Source organism: Eumetopias jubatus, unplaced genomic scaffold (assembly GCF_037043125.1).
Source record: "Eumetopias jubatus isolate StellerSeaLion01/CBP00866 unplaced genomic scaffold, mEumJub1_p1.0 scaffold_11, whole genome shotgun sequence".
In the NCBI taxonomy this organism is placed as follows: domain Eukaryota; kingdom Metazoa; phylum Chordata; class Mammalia; order Carnivora; family Otariidae; genus Eumetopias; species Eumetopias jubatus.
Genome location: NW_028274817.1, coordinates 35,432,094 through 35,453,053, shown reverse-complemented (window position 1 = coordinate 35,453,053; position 20,960 = coordinate 35,432,094). Strand labels below are relative to the sequence as shown.

Below are 20,960 nucleotides of genomic sequence, written 5' to 3'. Positions count from 1 at the left end.
TTGTTTATCAAATTTCACTCTGAAAGCCTTCCTCAAATATCTGGTGGTCATTGATTTTTTTTGTTGTTGTTGCTCACATGGAAGAAAAGAGGCAATAAAAAAGTGATTGAGAGCTTTATATACATGAGTAGGGAGCTAGCCATTTCGTTGCAGGGATTTCTAAGTGCAAAAATGTCAAATACTTTTCTCTTGGACCTCTCAATATCTTCAAAGAATAACAATCCAATTTTTTGGAGCTCATGGAGGAGGGCATTCTGTCCACCAGAGTGGGGAGGGGACAGGGAAAATCGCCTCTATAAAAAAAATGACTTAATTCTTTCTCCCTACTGCTGCCCCACATCTCACTCATTCTCTTTTTCAAACCTAGCATTTATGCAGGCAAAAGTGACTTTCTCTTTCACTGTCTCACTCCTTTGCAAGTATCCTAAGCTGTGGTTTCATGGGTTACCACTCCTCCATCTGCTTTCCAGCATTCATCCAACATTTATTCACTGATGGCCTTTTTCCCATTCTCTTCATGATCGCGAAATTTTATCTTTCGTATTCCTTTGCTGCTTTGGGACGTACAGCACTCAAGAGCATCATACTCATTGCTGTGATAGCATCCACCTGATTTAGTACTAAAAGCCCATTATACAGGATACTGAAACGTTACAATAGTAAACTTCCATATACTCCCTTCTTAAGCAGAATTCCCTTTTGTTTTCCAGCTTCATTAAGCTATAATTGACATATAACGTATGTAAGTTTAAGGTGTACAACATGATTTGATAGGCATATATATTGCAAAATGATTACCACTATAAGGGTAGTACTATATGTAGTTACGACCTCACATAGTTACTTTTATTTTCGTGGAGGGAACTTTTAAGAGGTACTCTTAACAACTTTCAAGTATACAGATACAGTGTTGTTCATTATAGTCACCATGCTCTACATTACAGCCCCAGGACTAATTCATCATTTAACTGGAAGTTTGTGCCCTTTGACCACTTTCACTCACTTTCCTCACTGGCCCACACTGGCAACCACCAATCTATGTTTCTATAAGTTCATTTTTTTTTTTTAGATTCTACATATAAGTGATAGCATACAGTATTTGTCTTTCTCTGATTTATTTCACTTAGTATAATGGCCTGAAAGCCATTATGTTTTTGCAAATGGCAGGATTCTCTCCTTTTTATGGCTGAACAATAGTCCATTTCATATATAGATATAGATACCCATTCATCTGTCAACAGACATTTATGTAGTTTCCAAGTCTTTATTATTGTAAATAATGCTGCAAAAAAACATGGGGGTGCAAATCAATATCGCAATTTCTTTTTGTTTGAATATATACCCAGCAATGGGATTGCTGAGTCACATGGTAGTCGTATTGTTAGTTTTTGGAGGAACTGCTTTGGTGTTTCTGTGGTGGCTGCACCAGTTTAGATTCCTACCAAAAGTGCAAGAGGGTTTCCTTTTCTCCACATCCTCACTAGCACTTTTCTCTTGTCTTTTTGATAATAGCCATTCTAATAGGTGTGAAGTGGTAGCTCATTGTTGTTTTGATTTGCATTTCCCTGATGACGCGTGCTGTTGAGCACATTTTCATACACCTATTGGTCATTTGTATATCTTCTGTGGAAAAATGTCTATTCAGGTCCTTTGCCCATTTTTAATTGGGTTACTTGTTTGTTTTTCCAATGAGCTGTGTAAGTTCCGTATATATTTCGGATATTAACCCCCATCAGATACATGATTTGCAAAATACTTTCTCCTATCTTGTAGGTTGCCTTTTCATTCTGTTAGCCATTTCTTTTTCTGTGTAGAAGCTTTTTAGTTTGATGTAGTCCCACTTGTTTATTTCTCCTTTTATTTTGTTGCTTGGGCATTTTGTGTCATATCCAAAAAGCCTTTGCCAAGACCAATGTCAAGGAGTTTTTTCTCTATGTTTTCTTCTAGGAGTTTTCAGGTCTTACATTTAAGTGTTTAGACCATTTCAAGTTAATTTTCGTGAATGATATATGGAAGGGGCCTAGTTTTATTCTTTTGCATGTGAATTTCATTTTCCCAACTTCATTTTTTGAAGAGACTATCTTTTCTCCATTGAGTGTTTTTGGTTCCCATGTCAAATATAAGTTGATAATATATGTATGGGTTTATTTCTATGCTCTTGATTATGTTCCATTGGTCTATGTGTCTGTTTTTCTGTCAATACCATACTGTTTTAATTACTATAGCTTTATAATATAGTTTGAAATCAGAAAGAGTGATGCATCCAGCTTTGTTCTTCTTTCTCAAGATTGTTTGGGCTCTTCATGGTCTTTTGTGGTTCTATATGAATTTTAGGATTTTTTTCTATTTCTGTAAAAAAAAAAAAAAGCAGATTTGGGGCATCTGGATGGCTCAGATGGTTAAGCGTCTGCTTTCAGCTCAGGTCATGATCCCGGGGCCCTGAGATCAAGCCCCACGAGTTGGGGTCCCTGCACAGCGAGGAGTCTGCTTCTCCCTCTCCCTCTGCCCCTGCTTGTGCTCTCTCTCGCTTACTCTCTCTCAAATAAATAAATAAAATCTTTTAAAAAATAAGCAGGTCATGATCTCAGGGTCATAAGATTGAGCGGGGATCCTGCTTCTCTCTCTTCCTCTGCCCCTCCACCTGCTCATGCACTCTCTTTCTTTCTCTTTCTCTAAAATAAATAAATAAATCTTTTTAAAAAATACATATTCGGGGCGCCTGGGTGGCTCAGTCGTTAAGCATCTGCCTTCGGCTCAGGTCATGGTCCCAGGGTCCTGGGATTGAGCCCCGCATCGGGCTCCCTGCTCCATGGGGAGTCTGCTTCTCCCTCTCCCACTCCCGCTGCTTGTGTTCCCTCTCTCACTGTGTCTCTCTGTCAAATAAATAAATAAAATCTTTTTTAAAAAGTTACATATTCTCAGTTCTCAGTCCTTCAGAAGATCTGGGATAGAGCCAACATTCTGTATTTTGAAAGAGCTCCCTAGGTAATAAAGCATAGCCCTGGTTAACAACCACTGACCACTGAACGGCCAGCAACAGCAAGGCTAAGTCACTCCCATTGTAATTCCTCCTCACTCCAACTCCTATTATTGCTGACTTTAGGGTGACATGGGAGGCTCTAAGGTGAGTGTTTTCAGGGAATAGTTGCTGCCATGGCTACCTCAATAAAAACCCACCGAGTAATTAATACAAAATTGACAGATTTAATCTGTGCTGAGAAAATTCACTTGTCCAAGTTCATCCATGTGAGCGATGAATATAGGAGCAGTACTTGGACCACTCACCATATGTAGTCCAAGCCAGATGGTACTATCCCTTCTAAATGTCTAAATATATAACAGGAAGGTAAGAAATTATATTATCGCCGTGCTAGAGCTTAGCTACCAGAAAAAAAACAAAAAAACACCTTCCTGTAAGGATGAAATAAGGAAACTCTGAATTTGAGCAATGTGTGCTAGGTTTGATTGGGTGGAAGGGGTTATTTTTAAAAGAGAGCATTAAGGTTCTAATCAAGACAAACTGACATTATTGATTCACTCTCTTAAGGCCTACAACCCCTTTTGGAACTTTGACATTTTCGCCCCCAGGGGAATCAGAAGTGAGCCAGACAGAGCTGCTGATTTGCAAATACTAAGAAGGAGACCTTAGACATAGCTTCAGTACCAGGGCAGGAGTATGATACAGTGGCTAAGAGCATGGGTTTAGAGTCAGGCACAGCTGGGCTGAGATTAGTCTCCATTCCTTACTAGTTGTGTGACCTTGAGCAAACTGCTTAACCACTGCAAGATTCATTATTCCCTTCTGTAATTTCTAAAGCAAACCAAACTGTCAAGCTTTGGTGCCTCTATATAAGCAGCTCCCTCTGCTTAGAATACCATTCACCTCTTTTACCTTGACTAACTCCTACCCATCCTTCAGGTCCCGAATCAACATTGCCACTTTCTGGAAGCCCTGATCCCCCGCCCCGATCAGAGTGAAACAAATCTGAGTCTCCTCCCCAAGTGCACTAAACACAACTTCAATTATAATGCATGTATGGAGGCGCCTGGGTGGCTCAGTCGTTAAGCGTCCGCCTTCGGCTCAGGTCATGATCCCAGGGTCCTGGGATCGAGCCCTGCATCGGGCTCCCTGCTCTGCGGGAAGCCTGCTTCTCCCTCTCCCACTCCCCCTGCTTGTGTTCCCCCTCTCGCTGTGTCTCTCTCTGTCAAATAAATAAATAAAATCTTTAAAAAAAATAATACATGTATGGTAATTGGTAGTTGTTAAGAATTTGTTTCTTCCACACATGAGGAGCCAGCAGACTAGGGCCCATGTGCTAAATCTGACCCATGATCTCTTTTTGTATATCCCTCAAGAATGGTTTTGGCATTTTTACAGAGTTGGTTCAAAAAAGAGGAATATGCGGGGCGCCTGGGTGGCTCAGTCATTAAGCGTCTGCCTTCGGCTCAGGTCATGGTCCCAGGGTCCTGGGATCAAGCCCCGCATCGGGCTCCCTGCTCAGCGGGAAGCCTGCTTCTCCCTCTCCCGCTCCCCCTGCTTGTGTTCCCTCTCTAGCTGTGTCTCTCTCTGTCAAATAAATAAATAAAATCTTAAAAAAAAAGAGAGAACTATGCAATAGAGATCTTTAAGTGTCCCACAAAGCCTAAACTATTTACTATCTGGCTCTTGACAGAAAATTTTGCTGACCCCTGCCATAGACGATTAGCAACTTGAAGGTGAGGACTAATTTTCATTTCACTGTGTGTCCTATTCCTAACTCAATGCCTGCCACATAATAGGCACTCAGATGTTTGTCGAATGAAAGAATGAATTAACTAGTCTAACCAATATTTTTTAAAGTATAATTTATGACAGGATCAAAAAACAACGTTATTTTGTCTCCCAATGTGCAAAGAAAACTTACTCTGTTGGGGTAAATTTTTTCTGACCCTGGATGGAAATTTGGATGGACCACATGACTTTTCTGTTCATTTCTTCGAGAATCAACAGTCGTCAGATCACTCGAAGTCACAAAACATGAACTTGGTTCGCTAATCAGGACATATTCAGTCCGAGATATTAATCAAATTCTTCAGGCTTACTCAGAGATAAGGTCCCTGTTCCCACCCCATGCTAAGGCCTACAGGTCATGGCCACCTACTTTTGGAGAAGGAGGGGGTGATGGGTTTTCTTCTTTTTCTCTCCACTTGCCAACTCCTATATGGACCCTCACCAGGGCGGAGAAGGAATAGAGAAGACAGTAAAGGGATTAGTCTATTCTTCCTTGGTAGAATGAATGGCTTCCCACTTTCTCGATCTCTGGTTCTTCTTGGGGTTCTTTAAAGGCCCCCATCACTGAGGACGCCTCTCGTGCAATTTGGGAGACCTGGATTGATGCATCTCTATTCAGGTTTGTAGTTTACAACTCCTCCTTCAGCCCCTATCTCCAGCTATTTTTTGCTGGGGTCTCTCCACCCCTCTAGGTGGCTCTATTAGACAGGGTCCAGGGTGACCCCACCTTGGCTCTCTTGCATGGCCCGCATTTGGTTCCCAGGAAACAAACATCCGTTGCCCTGACAAATCCTGGGAATGCCAGCCAATCCCAACACAGTCAACCCTGTCCTCCTGCCAAGGGCCACATGAGCTTTCTCAGAATGGGGGATAGCCCCGATCCTCTGCCTCTACTGCAGGGAACAAATGTCAAGCTCTCTGCATGGTCCAGTGAAACACCCTCTCACTAGGGTTGAAGTGAAGGAGGTAACATACCCCATACCCCAGGACTCCTGTGAAGGGTGGCGTGAAGTCTTAGCCTGGCAACAGATCTCTCTAAAGAAATGTTTTCATGAGTTTTCCTTCCCACTCTCCTCCACAATCTGACTTTTTTTTCCTTTCTTGGAACCTGTTCTGGAGCATTTCCTCTATAAATTCTGTATATGGTGATCTGACTTTGGAATTTCCCATCTATTGTAGGGACACATTTTATGTCTCCCTGGAAACTTGACTTTTACTAATATCGTGTTACCTAGGGCTTATTTTGTTCTAATTAGGAAAGAAAAATTAGACTGCCCCTGGCTAAACCTTGTATCCAAGTAGCCTTATTCCCTTCTGACATCTAAAAATTTGAGATGGTGACATGAACACATACTGAGCATCTACCATGTAGTACTTGTTTCAGAGATATTTTCTCATATCATCCTCATGATGAGTCTTTCCCACTTTTACACAAGAAAACTTAGTCTCAAAGAAATTTATTGACTTTGTCAAGGTAGCCCAGAAAATACAGATCAAAGCCAAGGCTGAAACCCAGGTCCATCTGACTTCAGAATCCATGGTGTGTTTGTTACACTATAACCTTTGATATTTTCCACCAAAATACCCTAAATGGCAGAATCGAATGAACATGTATCCCTGGAGAAGACTGGGTAGCCTGAAGAGGTCCCACCCACCCTAAGTGCAAAATTGCTCTTAACTCTCACGCTTGATTGTAAAAATGCTTACAAAATGTGCATTTTGTTCTACAATATGTGTTTATTGTCATAGAAACTTATTGAAAATTATCACTCAAATTACCTAGGTCCTCCCTACTGAATTTTCAAGTAAAATTAATCCTCTAGAAAAATGCATTATGTTTACCCGGTAGTTTCATGAGTCTTGAGCATACCACTCCAGTTTGAGCAACCCCAGCAGAGTCCATAAGGTATTAGACCATGCCAGTAAAGTGTTAAGGATTGAAGGGGAGGGATGCCTGGGTGGCTCAGTCAGTGAAGCATCTGCCTTCAGCTCAGGTCATGATCTCAGGGTCCTGGGGATCGAGCCCCGCATCAGGCTCCCTTCTCAGGGAGGAGCTTGCTTCTCCATCTGCCTGCCACTCTCTCTCTCTCTCTCTGACAAATAAATAAATAAAACCTTAAAAAGAAGGATTTGAAGGGGATCCTCCACCCATCATAACCACCAGAATGAGGAAAATATAGAAGATACAAGGCTGGTTAAGGAGAATTTGGGGATTAAGGGAAAAGTACTGCAGTAATTTCTTAAAGATTGGCATAACACTGTTATTATTATATTCCACCATTATTATTATACACTATTATTACCAATTCTGCAGTAAAAATTGCTGATGACCATGAGTTGTTGGATGAACAATGCACTAATGACATTATAATATTGGAAAGGTGACATGAGGCCATTCAGCTGTTCTTTTTTTTTTAAAGATTTTATTTATTTATTTGAGAGAGAGAGAATGAGAGAGAGCATGAGAGGGAAGAGGGTCAGAGGGAGAAGCAGACTCCCTGCCGAGCAGGGAGCCCGATGTGGGACTCGATCCCGGGACTCTAGGATCACGACCTGAGCCGAAGGCAGTCACCTAACCAACTGAGCCACCCAGGCGCCCCCCATTCAGCTGTTCTTAACCTGTAGGCCATGGAGCATGGAAATCCTTTTTTTTTTTTAAATATTTTATTTATTTATTTGACAGAGAGAGAGAGCACAAGCAGGGGGAGTGAGAGAGGGAGAAGCAGGCTCCCTGCTGAGCAGGAAGCCCAACACGGGACTCAATCCCAGGACGCTGGGATCACGACCCAAGCCGAAGGCAGATGCTTAACCAACTGAGCCACACAAGCGCCCGGAGCATGGAAATTCCATGCCTGCTTTTGAGGGAGGGGAAGGTCCACAGCTTTTATTAGGTTCTCTGAGGAATCCAAGACCCACAAGAGGTTAAGAACCACTGCTGAAAGAACAGAGAATTTGGGATCGCACTGCCTTGTTTTCGAACACTTGCTCCAAGCTTACTAAATTGCACGGGATACTTCCTCCTTGAGCCTCAGTTTCCTAATTTGTAATATGAGAATAATAATACCCAAGTCATAGGGCTATTGTGAAGGTTCAATGAAATTCTCTCCATGAATCTCTTGAACAGAGTAGGCATTCAAGAAATGTTAATCCCCTTCCTCCTGCCACAGTATCTATAACACGGGAGGGGCATTTCAAGTACAGGTGGGCACGCCATTTATAATGGAACACATACCCTGGATACATACACTTTCTTCAAAGATATTCTACCTCACGCGTAGACCGCCCCCCCAACCAGAAACTCAGACCTAGATTCCAAAACCGACGTTACATTTCCACAAAAGAATTCAAAATAAAAGTATTTGGTTGGTGCAAAAAAAAAAAAGGTGTCCTAAACCTGGGAACACACATATGCATCCATTCTGTTTGTAAAGATGAAATCATGTAAATCCCACTACATGCTGGCATGCTTGGTTTCCATTCTAAGCATCTATTACTATAAGACCTCGGATGAAAAACCTCCAGATTTGAGCAGGAGATCTGATCCTCTGAAATGACACATGGAGAAGCTTTGACAAAGACAATGAGTCTTCACTCATCCTACAGCTGCGTGAGGAAGCCTCGAAGGGGTTAAAGTGGAAGGCTTATACAAACTTTGCTTCTCAGCTTCTGTCTATCTCCTCCCTCTCAGGCTGCACACACAGCTAAGGCAGAGCAGAGCTGAATCATTACCTTTCCCGCATACTCTCAACTGTTGCCTGCGAAAGAGGACCTGGGGACTTAAGTGTTCAGACTGCTTGCATTCAAGTGCTCCAGACGGTATGTGCACATCCAAACAGGCACCCCTCTTGGCTCTTTGGAGTTTATAAGGAGCAGGCATCTGAAACTGCACTCTGAAGCCATTAAGTGGCAACTGGCATTTTCAGTAACTAATACAAGGTGATTTTCTGGGTTTGCGCTGGCAAGGTCTGACTCTTTAGGAGGATGAAAGAGAAAGCGTACTTTGCACGAACGTAGTCCTGCTTCTCTGGCAAAATGAGGCTTGCATTCTATTTTCCAGATATGCCAGAGATGTTCCCGAACAAGTTGCCTGTCGGTGCAAGCTTCAAAAGGGATACTTAAATGGCCAACCCCATTCATCTCGTAAGCCAAGAAAGGTAAGAGAGATTTGGAAATATTATGATGTTATTCACGGTGAACTGAACGGCAGGATCTTATTTATCGGCAGGTGTGACAAATAGGCACCATCTGCAGCAGAAGATACAGCAACTCCCACTTGAGAAAGCTTATTACTTAATGGCTCTAGCCATTGAAGAAGCACTTGCTGCTGGAATTGTTTTTTCGTGGGGCTGATATGAAACTAGATACTCTTAACAGCTTCTACCTCCCTTAGTTTTCTCACCCCCATAGTGGGGAGATAAATACAAACAGAATGCATGCGTTCACTCCTGCAAGCTGTTGCAATTGATAATTTCGGCTCTCTCTTCTGAATTGTTCCACTGATCATTTTCCTTACCTATCTGGGGGAATTGCCGATGTCGTGCAGAAAAATGCAAAATTACCAAGCGAATTGTTTTGAGAATGTTACCATGTTAAATAAAAAAGCAAAAGTAACTACTAGGAGCTCCTTGAGGACCAACACAGGGATCCGGGTACATCTCTATATCCTGAGCACTTAGCAGAGCGCCTGGTAGTTGATGGGCACTCAAAGGTTTGCTGAATAAATATCAATCTGATTTAGGTGGTCCAGGCAGAACTTTGTTGCTCTTATTGGGAACACGTTTCACCCAAGGGATCCCTTTCAGGATTGATGGATGGAGAAAGCTACACATTCCCTTCGTGATCCGGGTGGGTACATTATTATTTTACCTCTGTGAGGTTACACATACTAAGCTGATGTCGAACATTACCGAAGACTTGGTATTTTGATGGTCAGACCAAAACACATTTTTTTTTTTTTTAGTTACCAAGAGTTGTATTTATCAAGTTAATGACATGTAATCAGAAAGCCAAAGGTGCATTCACATCGCTTGTGGGTATTTTGATTTACATTAGACGTGAAGAAAACCAGATGTTCAGGCTAACGGTGGACATTGGACCATTATTAAATTAATCTCTTTCCCTTTGTGGTTCCCCCAAACTTCCCTCCCCCTTTTTTCCCCCTCCCTCCTTTCCCAGTGTTTTCCTGCGTCCCTGTTTTTCTCTCTGCTTCCTAATCACTCATTCTCTCCCACCTCTTCTTCATACATCCTTCATCATCTTACTCCTCACATTGCTTCCTTCCCCTCTCCCACTTTCTCTCCCCATTTCCCCTCCTTTCCCCCCAATTCCTTACCCTTTTTCCTATCCCTCACTCTCCTCCTTATCCCTCAACAGCTTTCAATCACTTTACAAAGCCTGGAGCCTGATGATTATTTTATAAGCTTCCCAGAAAGGACTGCAGGATTCTAAAATTGTGTAAGGGTCTTTCCATGAAAATCAGATCCTTCAGAATCAATAGAATTTCAATTTCTTTTGAAATGGCATTGTGCTTTTTCTCCGCAAATTGTGCAGAGCTTTTAACAGAGCAATCACATTCTCTGTGCAACCCATTAATTAGTTAGCAATGAGAGCTATGGCAATTCTGTTTGGAAAGCTTTTACGAGAAGTTGTCACACGTACAGGACCAGAGTAACAAAGAGGATTTCCCAGTACCTAACTCTTCGTTTACTCATTTCAAAGTCCTTAATGGACCTCGGAAATTAAATCAATAGACCTCTCTGAATTCACCAGGGTGTTCGGCCTCTTGCAGACTATAGAGGTTTTAAGAAATATGTAATTAGTTTTCCAAACCCTCAAATGGAATGTGTAAAGAAATTGACAACTGTACATGAGATCACTGTTCTCCACAAGTTATCCAAGCTTCACAGAATTCTAATAAATATTTAATAAATATTCAGACCTGAGGAAGATTCAGGGTCGATTGTGTAGGAAGCAATGTATTATCAATTGTTACTGAAAAGCATCTATAGACACAATTAAACTTCCTAAAATTTAAGGCTGTAAACCCATCCCATGTAGTTTTCCTTTAAAATCATATAACGGATAGTAATTCAAGAGCAGAGTTTCTAACACAGTGATTATTCCTTAGTTCCAGATTATAATCAAGAATTTAGTTTCCTTTGCACAGTAAGAGATGAGGAAGAGGAATAAAAAGAAAAGGGAGTTTCAGGCTCTTCCCCAAGGTATATTAGCAGGCAGAAGAGAAATAAGACTATGTTTCTCTTCAAATTGTCAGTGCTAGGTGGATTTCCTCAGATCCATGCATTTATTCAATAATTATCGAACAGCTACTGTGAGCAAGGTTAAGGGATAGAATGTTGAAAAAAGATCCTCAAGGGGTTTATATGTTACAACTTGGGGGAAAACACATGAAATAGATATTTACAATATTAGATGAATGTTAATTCTCTGGAAGCGATACAGAGCACGTGGGAATTAGGATTAGGTGGGAAATGAAGGTCAGTTTCATGAGCTGAACAATAAAGAATGTTAGCATTTCCCCCAAACAGAGATATGTAAAGATGAAAGGAACTGGTCAAACAAAAACATGAAGGCAGGGAAGTAGGTGACAGTGAACATTCCAGCTTGATGGGAACGAAGGGTAGTGGAAGGATGTAGGTCAGCCAGGACCAGGGCATTGCGAGCCTTGAATGCCAAGCTAAGGAGAATGGAGTGAAGTCCAAAGGCAATAAGGATCCTCAAAGGCAATATATGGGCCTCCAAAACTTGACTCCTTTTTCATCCTATTTGATTAGTTGTAAAGAAATCATATGGTAACAGAATGCAGAGTAAAAAGAGCAAGTCGAAGAAGATGACATATAGCTTGACACTTTTTATGAAGTTAAAAACAAAACTAAATAACATATTGTTTCAGGCATAGGTGTGTGTGTAAATAAAACAAGGTAATGATTCACAAAATTTGGAGTATTGATTATTTTGGGGGAGCAATAGGTAGTAGGACAAGATGGGGAGGAGCACAGGCAGACGTCCATGTAAATCCTTAATCGTTCTCAATCTTAAAGCTGGTGGGTGTTTGTTCACAGATGTTTGTCCGTGAGTGTTATTTTTTTTCCCAGGCGTGTTATGAAGTAAGCAAATAAAAGAGGCCCTGGAGGCACCGATGATGACAATATGCCATAAACCAAGGAGTTACCCAAATCTGTGCGGCTGAGGTCCACAGTAGACTAAAAAGATACCCCAATGATAAAGAGGCACCTCCCGCTTGGCTGGCACCAGCAGGGAGTGTTTATTTTCCTTCCATTTCTCTCCTCTGTGTGGGCTGCCTGGGACTGTCAGAGTCCTGAATCCGAAGCACTCTGCTGTATTTGGAGAACGGTGTTGCTCTGCCCCCGCTGCAGATCAAAATCACCTGTGGGGCTTTAAGCATTACAGACGTGCATGCCCCATGCAGACCCACTGAATCCGAGCCTCTGGAGGAAGGACTCAGGTACATACATTTTCAAATCACTTCGTAAGTGATCCCGAGGGCAGCAGGGACTAGAAACCATTCCTTGCAGAGTGTGCTTCAAAATTCAAAGTGGCCAGCTTGTCAGAAATGTAGATTTCAGGGTCCTATCCCCAGAGATTCTGATCTAAAAAACAAGGGACAGGACCTTGCAATCTGGATTTGTCATAAGCATCTCCAGGTGATTCTGATGAAGGAACTTCCTGGGACCACATTGAGAAACATTGCCCCAAAGGTTCCAAAACACTAGGGACTCCGGGTGATGACTCTGTGTATTCGTTTCCTAGGGCTGCCATAAACAAAGTCCCACATACTGGGTGGCTTAAAACAACAGAAATTTATTCTCCTAGGTCTGGAGGCTAGAAGTCTGAAATCAAGGCATCAGCAGGGCCATGTTCTCTCTGCAATCTGTAGGGTAAAATCCTCCCTTGGCTCTTCTAGCTTCTGGTGTTTGCTGGCAATCCGAGGCATTCCTCAGCTTATAGATGCATCACTCCAATCCCTGTATCTTCCCTTCTGATAAGGACACCAGTCATATTGGATGAGGGCTAACCTAATGACCTCATTTTAACGTGATTACATCTGCAAAGACCCTGTTTTGAAGTGAGGTCACCTTCACAGGTACGAGGTGTTAGGACTTCAACATATGTTTTGGGGAGACACAATTCAACCCGTAACCCTGTTTTAAATAGTTGTTTTGTTTTTGTTTTTGTTTTTGTTTTTGTTTTAAGGAGGGCCCCAAACCACCGATAAGACTGATCAGCTATGTTCTTTGGCTGGGATATCTAGAGAGAAAGACCTAGTTACCTTTCAAAACTCGATGTACAAAGAACCACTTGAAAAGCTTGGGCTTAGGATGCATATTCCTGGGTCTTGATCCAACATATTAGAATTCAGGAAGCCCCAGGAAGGGCCTAGAAATCTACGTTTCAAATGACATGGTAGGAGGGGGTCTGTGCATCACGCCCTTGAGAAAAACTGGATTTAGGAGAACAAGCAAGGTCAAGGACCAATTGGTTTGGGGAGAAGGAGCTCCCAAGAACAGACCTGAAATCTGCATTGGTAACAAGCTGCCCTGATGATCCATTGCCTTTGGGAGATGGTGTTTCTAGGGAACTAAAGGATATTTACTGTGATTGTCTTTTCCACTTGCTAGTGAATCAGAAGTCAAAATAAATATACATTTAAGTAGCGGAAAAATGTTTCCTAGACCTTCGGTCCAAAGACAGTAGAAAGATAGCCTGTCTCTTTGCCCTTGTTTCTTATGAACCAGGTGGCTCTGCTAGACAGTAGGGCAGTTTCTTAGATAGGTAGACTAAGAAACATGCTGACTACAGAAAGTATAGTGTGGACGAATGAGTATAAATTCTAAGTGCTCCCAGGCTGGGGGATTATTGGAAGAACAGTGTGATTGTTGGAGCTATTTCTATAAACTCTCCTCGGGTATGTTAACAAGAGACAGAACTAGGCTACACTGTCCACTCTCCACTACTATTGCACATAGAAGTTTGACGAGTGATGTAAGTTTATATTGTTTATTTTAGTCACCCATATTCAAAATTCATGTTCAGAATGACAAGCTAAATCATTTTGGAAGATGTCAACAGTAAATAGCTGACCCTATTCACACACTGGAATGTTTTTGCCAATAAAGACAAGGTTCTGTCTTTACCGATAATGAAAGATATAGTTATTCACTCAGAATAGACATACCCTCTCAATTCCTTCTGATCTACAAATACTGGGGAAAAAAGTATATTCTTGGGGCACCTGGGTGGCTCAGTCAGTTAAGCATCTGCCTTCGGCTCAGGTCATGATCCCAGGGTCCCTGGATTGAGCCCCGCGTTGTTGGGCTCCCTGCTCAGTGGGGAGCCCGCTTCTCCCTCTCCCTCTGCCCCTCCCTCCTGCTCTGCTTCCTCTTGCTATGTCTCCCTCAAACAAATAAAAACAAAATCTTAAAAAAAGTACATTCCACCCCACAGACCTAAATGAGAGAGAAAGAACACAAAAACAAAATTGGGGGAAGCCTGCATTCCTACAAAGTCTATGATTTGTTAAAATGAGCCATGGCACTGGGACCTGGAGTTTGAAAAATGACTCCTTAGATTTATTTTATTTTATTTTTTTAAGTAGGCTCCATGCCCAGCGTGGGGTTTGAACTCACAACCCCGAGATCAACAGTCACATGCTCTACCAACTGAGCCAGCCGGGTACCCCTAGGTCTTCTTTATTTTAGCACTAGGCTTACCTGGTTAAGCCAGAGCAACCGTTCTCATCCTGGCTGCACTTGAGAGTCACTTGGGAGCTTTTAAAAAATACTGATGTTTGGACCCCACCCCAGACCGATAAAATCTGACTCTCTAGAGTGGTTTCCTGGCCCCTACGGTGGAGATTATGATTTAGAAAGTCTACTTTGGGGCCCTTGGTCTATATTTTATTAAGTACCTTGGGTAAATCTTATGACCAATTTGTTTGGAAAACACTGTCCTAATCTAGCCTAGTTATTAGTTGCTGTTCAGTGATTTGAATTTTTCCTTTCTTTAATAGCCATTTACCACATAGCGAAAGGCATTCAAATTGAAAACTCAGGATATCGTTTTAAAACTAATTTGCCCTTAGCAAACATTTTGCAATATGTCCCTTAATTTGTATCCCAAAAGAAATTGCCATCTGTTTCTCTTAGATACCTGAATTTTCTATTTCTGTTTTTGATTTTCAGGAATATAAATCTATTGAAGAATCTTAAGAGTCAAATCATCTGAACCTGGACAGACTGCTGTCAGCATCTCTGAGACCTCCTCCTTCTGAGAATTACCAGGTCTGACAACACTTTGCCTCCAACCTACGGTGAGGGACGTCAACACACGTCCTCTAGACTTACAGCCCTCAAGCCGTAGCAGCTGGGCAGGAACCTTACCAGCTCCATCCTGAGGGGAGATTCTGAGAGACAAGAAGCGTGAAAATTCAGATATGCTGAGCCTGAAATATACAAAAGCCTTTAGACAGTCTCCTCACAGAAGAACCCAGTTAAATCCATGTAATTAGTGCGCACACTTAGATGAGCCTTAGGTAAAGCAGACAGCCTTTCTCCCTCCATCAAAACAGAGTAAAAGTTTGATTTCATACTCGGAGATTCTTGTCCCCATACCAGTATTATAAAGAGCAGTTTCCCCATTATTTGTTTTAATCAGTATAAGAGTAGGACTGTGGAAAATAAGAGTTATTTATATATTATTTTTTTAATGATTAAGAATTTCTGATAAAACCTATTGAGGGACAAGGGTGCTGGGCTGGAGGACAGAGTGTGGCCATTGCCAAATTAGAACATCAGCATTTTCTTGCTTGTGCACCACTTACTTGGTTTAGGTCGTGATTGCTTGCTTTGCACGAGATTGTAAGAACACCTCCAGTATATTCAGAGACAGTCTGAGTGACTGTGAAATGCCTCGAGGGCAATAGAAAGCAAACCGAAAGAGGTAGCCCCGGAAGTTTTGAGGGATGACGGAGGTGCATTTCAAGTACCATGGAAACCTCACCGGCCGGGCCCATTTCCCCACCCTGGCAACAGAAGTCGACACCACTGCAGATAAGTATTCCAACCTCTACATGTATGTGGGCTTATTCTTGAGCCTCCTGGCCATTCTCCTCATCCTGCTCTTCACAATGCTCCTTCGGCTCAAACATGTCATCTCACCTATCACTTCTGAGAGCACGGAAAGTGTCCCTCAGTTCACAGATGTAGAGATGCAGAGTCGAATCCCCACTCCTTAAAGCCAGGCTGAATACGTGCGCTAGTGGGTCTCAGTAAACCCTTGTATGTTGATGTCCAGGAAAGCTTATTCTGTTGCACGTGGCTTCTTGTGTAGGGAATCAACAAGTTGTTTATTTAACGAGCTGTTCGTGGGTTTTTTTGTGTGTTGTTCTTATCTTGATTCTGCCTGTGGGATATCTAAGAGGTTTAAGAGTCGTTCTGTGCCAGGAATAAAGGAAATGGCAGCTGGTTGGGAGGGCAGGTTGCCATAGTAACCAAAGAGCGCCTGGGCCTTGAGCAAACCTCAGACCCCAGAAATTCATATGCAGCTATTGTAAAAAAAAAAACAAAAACAAAAAACAAACAACACAGGATCCCTGGAAGCACCGAGAACAAGAAACAAGAAATAAGAAAGATCTGCTTTCGATGGGGCTGATGGTTCAAAGAGGGTACCCCCAAGAGTCAGAGGCTGATGGAAGGGACCACGAACCCTTTCCCAAAGGAACAGGGATTTTATCATCCAAAGCCATTGGGTTTGTCCCAAACCAAAGAAGAGATTTAAAGAAACTGTTGCAGTTTAAAGGCAACTTTGCAGAAAGAAGTTGCTAGTCAACAAATTCATCTAGAGAGGGAAAAATATGTGCATTTTTTATCTGTGTTATTACTATTACTGGACTTTCAAAAACTCAGATAATGGCAGATGTATTACAAAAATCCGGAATGATGAGCCACCCCCAAACCAAGGGAAAATTAAGTCCAAATGTGCTCATGACAATGAAACTTACATTACACGTGCAGCTTCTTTACCTTTTTCTCCCTCCTCATCATGCTCTAGGATTGAGTTGCACCCAAAGATGAGTTTTGTTTAAAGATGATCCTGGCAAAAAAGACCCAACTAGACTTTAAAGCAGAAATGAAATAATATTGGTATTCTGTCACTGTATGACTGTGGCTTTGGACAAAACATTCAAGCCTCTGGGTGCCAGGTTTTTCTTTCTGAAAAATGATCAGAGAGCTATTTAGTCGCTGAGCTCCTTTAGATCTGAGTGTAAGAAAAAGACAAAGGAGGAAAGAACTAAACACCACCCTCCTACAAATCCTTATTAAGATCAATGCCCTCAAATGTCACATTTGTCTTTCCCAGAAAACACGTTTTCTTTCCTGATCCCCGCCAAAAGATGAAGTGTTTCACTTATTACCTATAAGAGAACGATATTTTTAAAAATTCCATTCTCATAAGTAGCCTAGTATGCCAGTAGTAGAGAGAGAATTTGATTTTTTTTAAAATGAACGTTCCAAAAGGGAACCGAAGGAGATGAGTCCTATTTACAAATCAGGCATTAGAAGGCTGGTCATCTACTTGCCACCAAAGAACTAACACGTGCGTGTTAATTTCTACCTGCTTAAAATAATTCTACCCTCGTTAAAAAACAATTAGTTCTCTCTGGCACCTAAAAGGTGGTCCACAAATTTCACAGGGTGCTCCCTCGGGAACTGCAGTGGTTGTGAGAGAGAAATGGTCTGGACTGGATGGCAGGTTAATGCCACCTCTACCAGACACGCAGCTCTCTCTAGTCTGTTACCAATTTAGATTAGCCCCTTTACTCTGATCTAAATCTAGCTTGGTTGTGAAATTCCCAAGTGCTTTCTACTTTTATACACAGTCATTTGCCAATACTCCTCTCTCCAAGGGGCTGCAAAGTGTGAAATCCCCACATGCAGAGCTAAACTTAGCAGCAAGGCTCCTGCCTCTGGAGCACCTGTTCCAATAGCGGACCTTGAGAGTTGGCAGCTGTATTCGGCACCATTCAGAAGAGATCAGCAGGTAGGCTAAGACATAGGGCATGCACTTCCCTTTTGGCATTACGTTTTCCAAAACGCATAGTGACTCTTATATTATTACATTTGGTGGTTCGAGTTGTGTCTGCCTTCAACAGCCAGACTCCATGTACCCTTCAAAATTTTCGTTCTTGGCAGCCTTCCATGAACTCCATCACAGGTTGGCAATGTTCCCCACAACTTCTCAAGGACACACGTATCCCCTCGCTCCAGGCTCTCCCTTTTGTACTCACAGTATTTGAATGCACTTCACAGGTGAGAATTCAGTGGCTGGATAACATGAAGGAACTGAGTACACTTTCGACAGCAGTGAATAGCAAGATATTCAATGCCTTGTCGCCCGAATTGATGAACAGACAGACTACAGATCCATTCCTGCCGACCTGACCTCCCCAACCCTCATTTCCGGAGCTTAAAGCTGCTCTTTAATCACTGGCTTGGATGCTGAGTCCTAATTTATGATTAGGTTACTCACCTGGAAAACAACCACCCTCTTTCATCACAACTGCCCCATGGGATCCAGATCTTCACTGAGCGTTAACCAAAGCCCACAGCACAGTTGCACTAAAATAGTGGCATAACCCCCCCACCCCGATACACACACACACAATTTCCAGTGATAACATAAATGGAGATGCATCTAAGCTGATGTGTCATTATGGTGACTCACATGATATTTAATTTTTAGGAAAATAAACTGGATGTTTTCATCATAGCAAACTTACTGTAAAGACAAGAATTTCTCCATTTGTATTAAATTATATTCTATCCCTTGATATATTAATTAACATATATTACTGCTCAAAGAGGCAGCCAGAGTGAACAGTGGGCATAATTTGAATTTATCCATCTATCCAAAATGCTGACTTGGCAACTCCCTCCCCCATCCCCACTCTCCAAAAGTTGCACAGCATAAGTGTATATAAACAGGTTATTTATACGTAGATGTACTCTGTTTTAAGGTGAAAGAGTGATTCTTCACTTTTTATTATGCTGACCCATATGAAATTGCCATTTCCATAGGTCAGAAGTGCTCAACTATCAACAGTTTCATGTAATTCAACTTAATAAAGAGAAGACTCACCATATGAATTTTCTAAATGGTAAACTCTCCTGATATGTTAAAAAATAATTCAATTTCTAAAAATGTACTTTGCATACATTTCAGAATCATGGGTTGTATAAAACAAGGTATATTGTAAAAAAGACTTATGTATTATGTATTAGGCAGGAAATATTAAGGTTAATCAAGTAAAGATGGGTTCATCCAGCCTAACCCTTCCATCCATGCCAAATCTGAAGCTTTGGACTCATAACTGACTTTGACTGCTGCAGACCCCACAGTACTTACTACGTGGGTCAAAGGGGTCCACTTGATGCAATTAAATGGTTATATTTAGTAATACACTTTATTCACCTGCATTTGTACTAAAGGAACTTTTTTTTTAACAAAATGAAGAACTGTGTGTAAGAAAAAAATTGGGTTTCTTTTGTTTGAAATTGTCAATATTTCAGATAGATTCATATGGTATAAAAACAAATCTAATATTTCAATTACTGTTTAGCATGTCATTTTTGATCCCTGGAAAATAAACTTTGGTTTGCTGATAACACATATCTATTGTCTGAAGAATGTAAAGAACATTAGTCTCTTCATCCTGATATAAATGGGAACAGCTGCCAATTTGTGGGATTCATAATTTTTCTATTTTTGAGAGAGAGAGAGAGTGAGAGAGCACACGTGCACGCGCATGCACATGCAGGTGCGCAAGCAGGAGGGGGGAGGAGCAGAGGAAGAGGGAGAGAGAGAATCCTAAGCAGGCTCCACACTCAGCATGGAGCCTGACTCGGGGCTTGATCTCATGACCTGGAGATCCTGACCCAAACTGAAATCAAGAGTCATACGCTTAACTGACGGAGCCACCCAAGCGCCCCTGTGGGATTCATAATTTTGAGGTGTCATTATTTCTTCTTATTCCCCAATTTTCCAGCCTTTATTTTCTTCTGACTTGCAAAGTTATTGACGCATTTGTTTCTATTGTAGTAAGATGTGAAAAATGGGTAATGAATGCCAGCTTCCAGGGAAGGTGATCCGAGATAAGAGTGAGATAAGGTATCTGCAGTGTCACTACCTTTCAACATTTCCCGCCCCTCATAGGTTATTTTTTTAACGTACCTTTCCTTTTGTCCTTTCTTTATTTGAGCCTCACAGCCACCCTGTGAGTAACTGAGTGGAAGTATTACAGTCTGTGTTACATGAGCACAGAGGTGAGGGAGGCATTCATGGTTACACACAGGCCGAGTCAAGACTACACTGTCAGTCTTTGGACTCCTAGTTTAGTACTCCTCCCACCATGCTTTGCTTTCTGAGCACTGAATAGATATTTCAAAGCTATCCATGCTAGGATACTCCAAGTTCTGCCAACAACATTTGAGCTCTCTAGGTGATTAACTCCCTGTACCCAAATTCAAAACAAATAAGCAGAATTCCTCCATCTCTTCAATTTTATAGCCACAGTAATGCATATTAACAGACTGTAGGAAAGTTTACACAAAGGCAGATCCTGCGGGTTTAATTTACATGAATGAAGGGAAGAGGCAGAGATATGGATGGATTATCACCCGCAATGCAAATTCCATCCTCTGATCAGTTGACTTAATGTCCACAGTCAATGCCAATCCCTCATATGCATGATTATCTCTCCCCTCACCCCTAGAAAGGAGAACACCTCCTCTTAGGTAAAAATAGTGCACTTTTTAAAAATTGTGTAGTGTTCTAAGTGTACACAGCAGTTCTATTTGTGCTGTATAATAGATGCAATGACACTAAGAGGGGGAGAATTATTGGCTAAAAGAGCTTCCTCCAGCCACAAAGAATGAATTGGTGTGCCTGTTGGAAAAGGAGACAAAAATATGGACCCTATGTACAGTAGGAAAAGGAAGTGCACCTATTAAATATAAGTGAGGAGATTTTGGAAAAATAACTTGAGCAATTCTAGGTATTCTGATTCATTTTCACATCAAGTATTTGTTGATAACATCATACACGAACATGGAGGAGAATAAAAGAGATGGATTATACAGTGTACTAGGCT

At 41.7% G+C, this 20,960-nt stretch overlaps 1 protein-coding gene and 1 non-coding gene across 2 annotated transcripts; one reads left to right on the top strand and one right to left on the bottom strand.

Annotated features, from left to right (window-relative positions):
* Positions 1-14,414: 14,414 nt before the first annotated feature.
* On the bottom strand, positions 14,415-14,487 carry TRNAN-GUU (transfer RNA asparagine (anticodon GUU)). Its single transcript has one exon. It is a non-coding gene; the product is annotated as a tRNA-Asn (tRNA).
* A 1,286-nt stretch (positions 14,488-15,773) lies between these two features.
* SERTM2 (serine rich and transmembrane domain containing 2) lies at positions 15,774-16,046 on the top strand. Its single transcript, XM_028092277.1, has one exon. It carries the CDS (start codon positions 15,774-15,776, stop codon positions 16,044-16,046), a length of 273 nt encoding a protein of 90 aa, XP_027948078.1.
* The last annotated feature ends 4,914 nt before the right edge of the window (positions 16,047-20,960 follow it).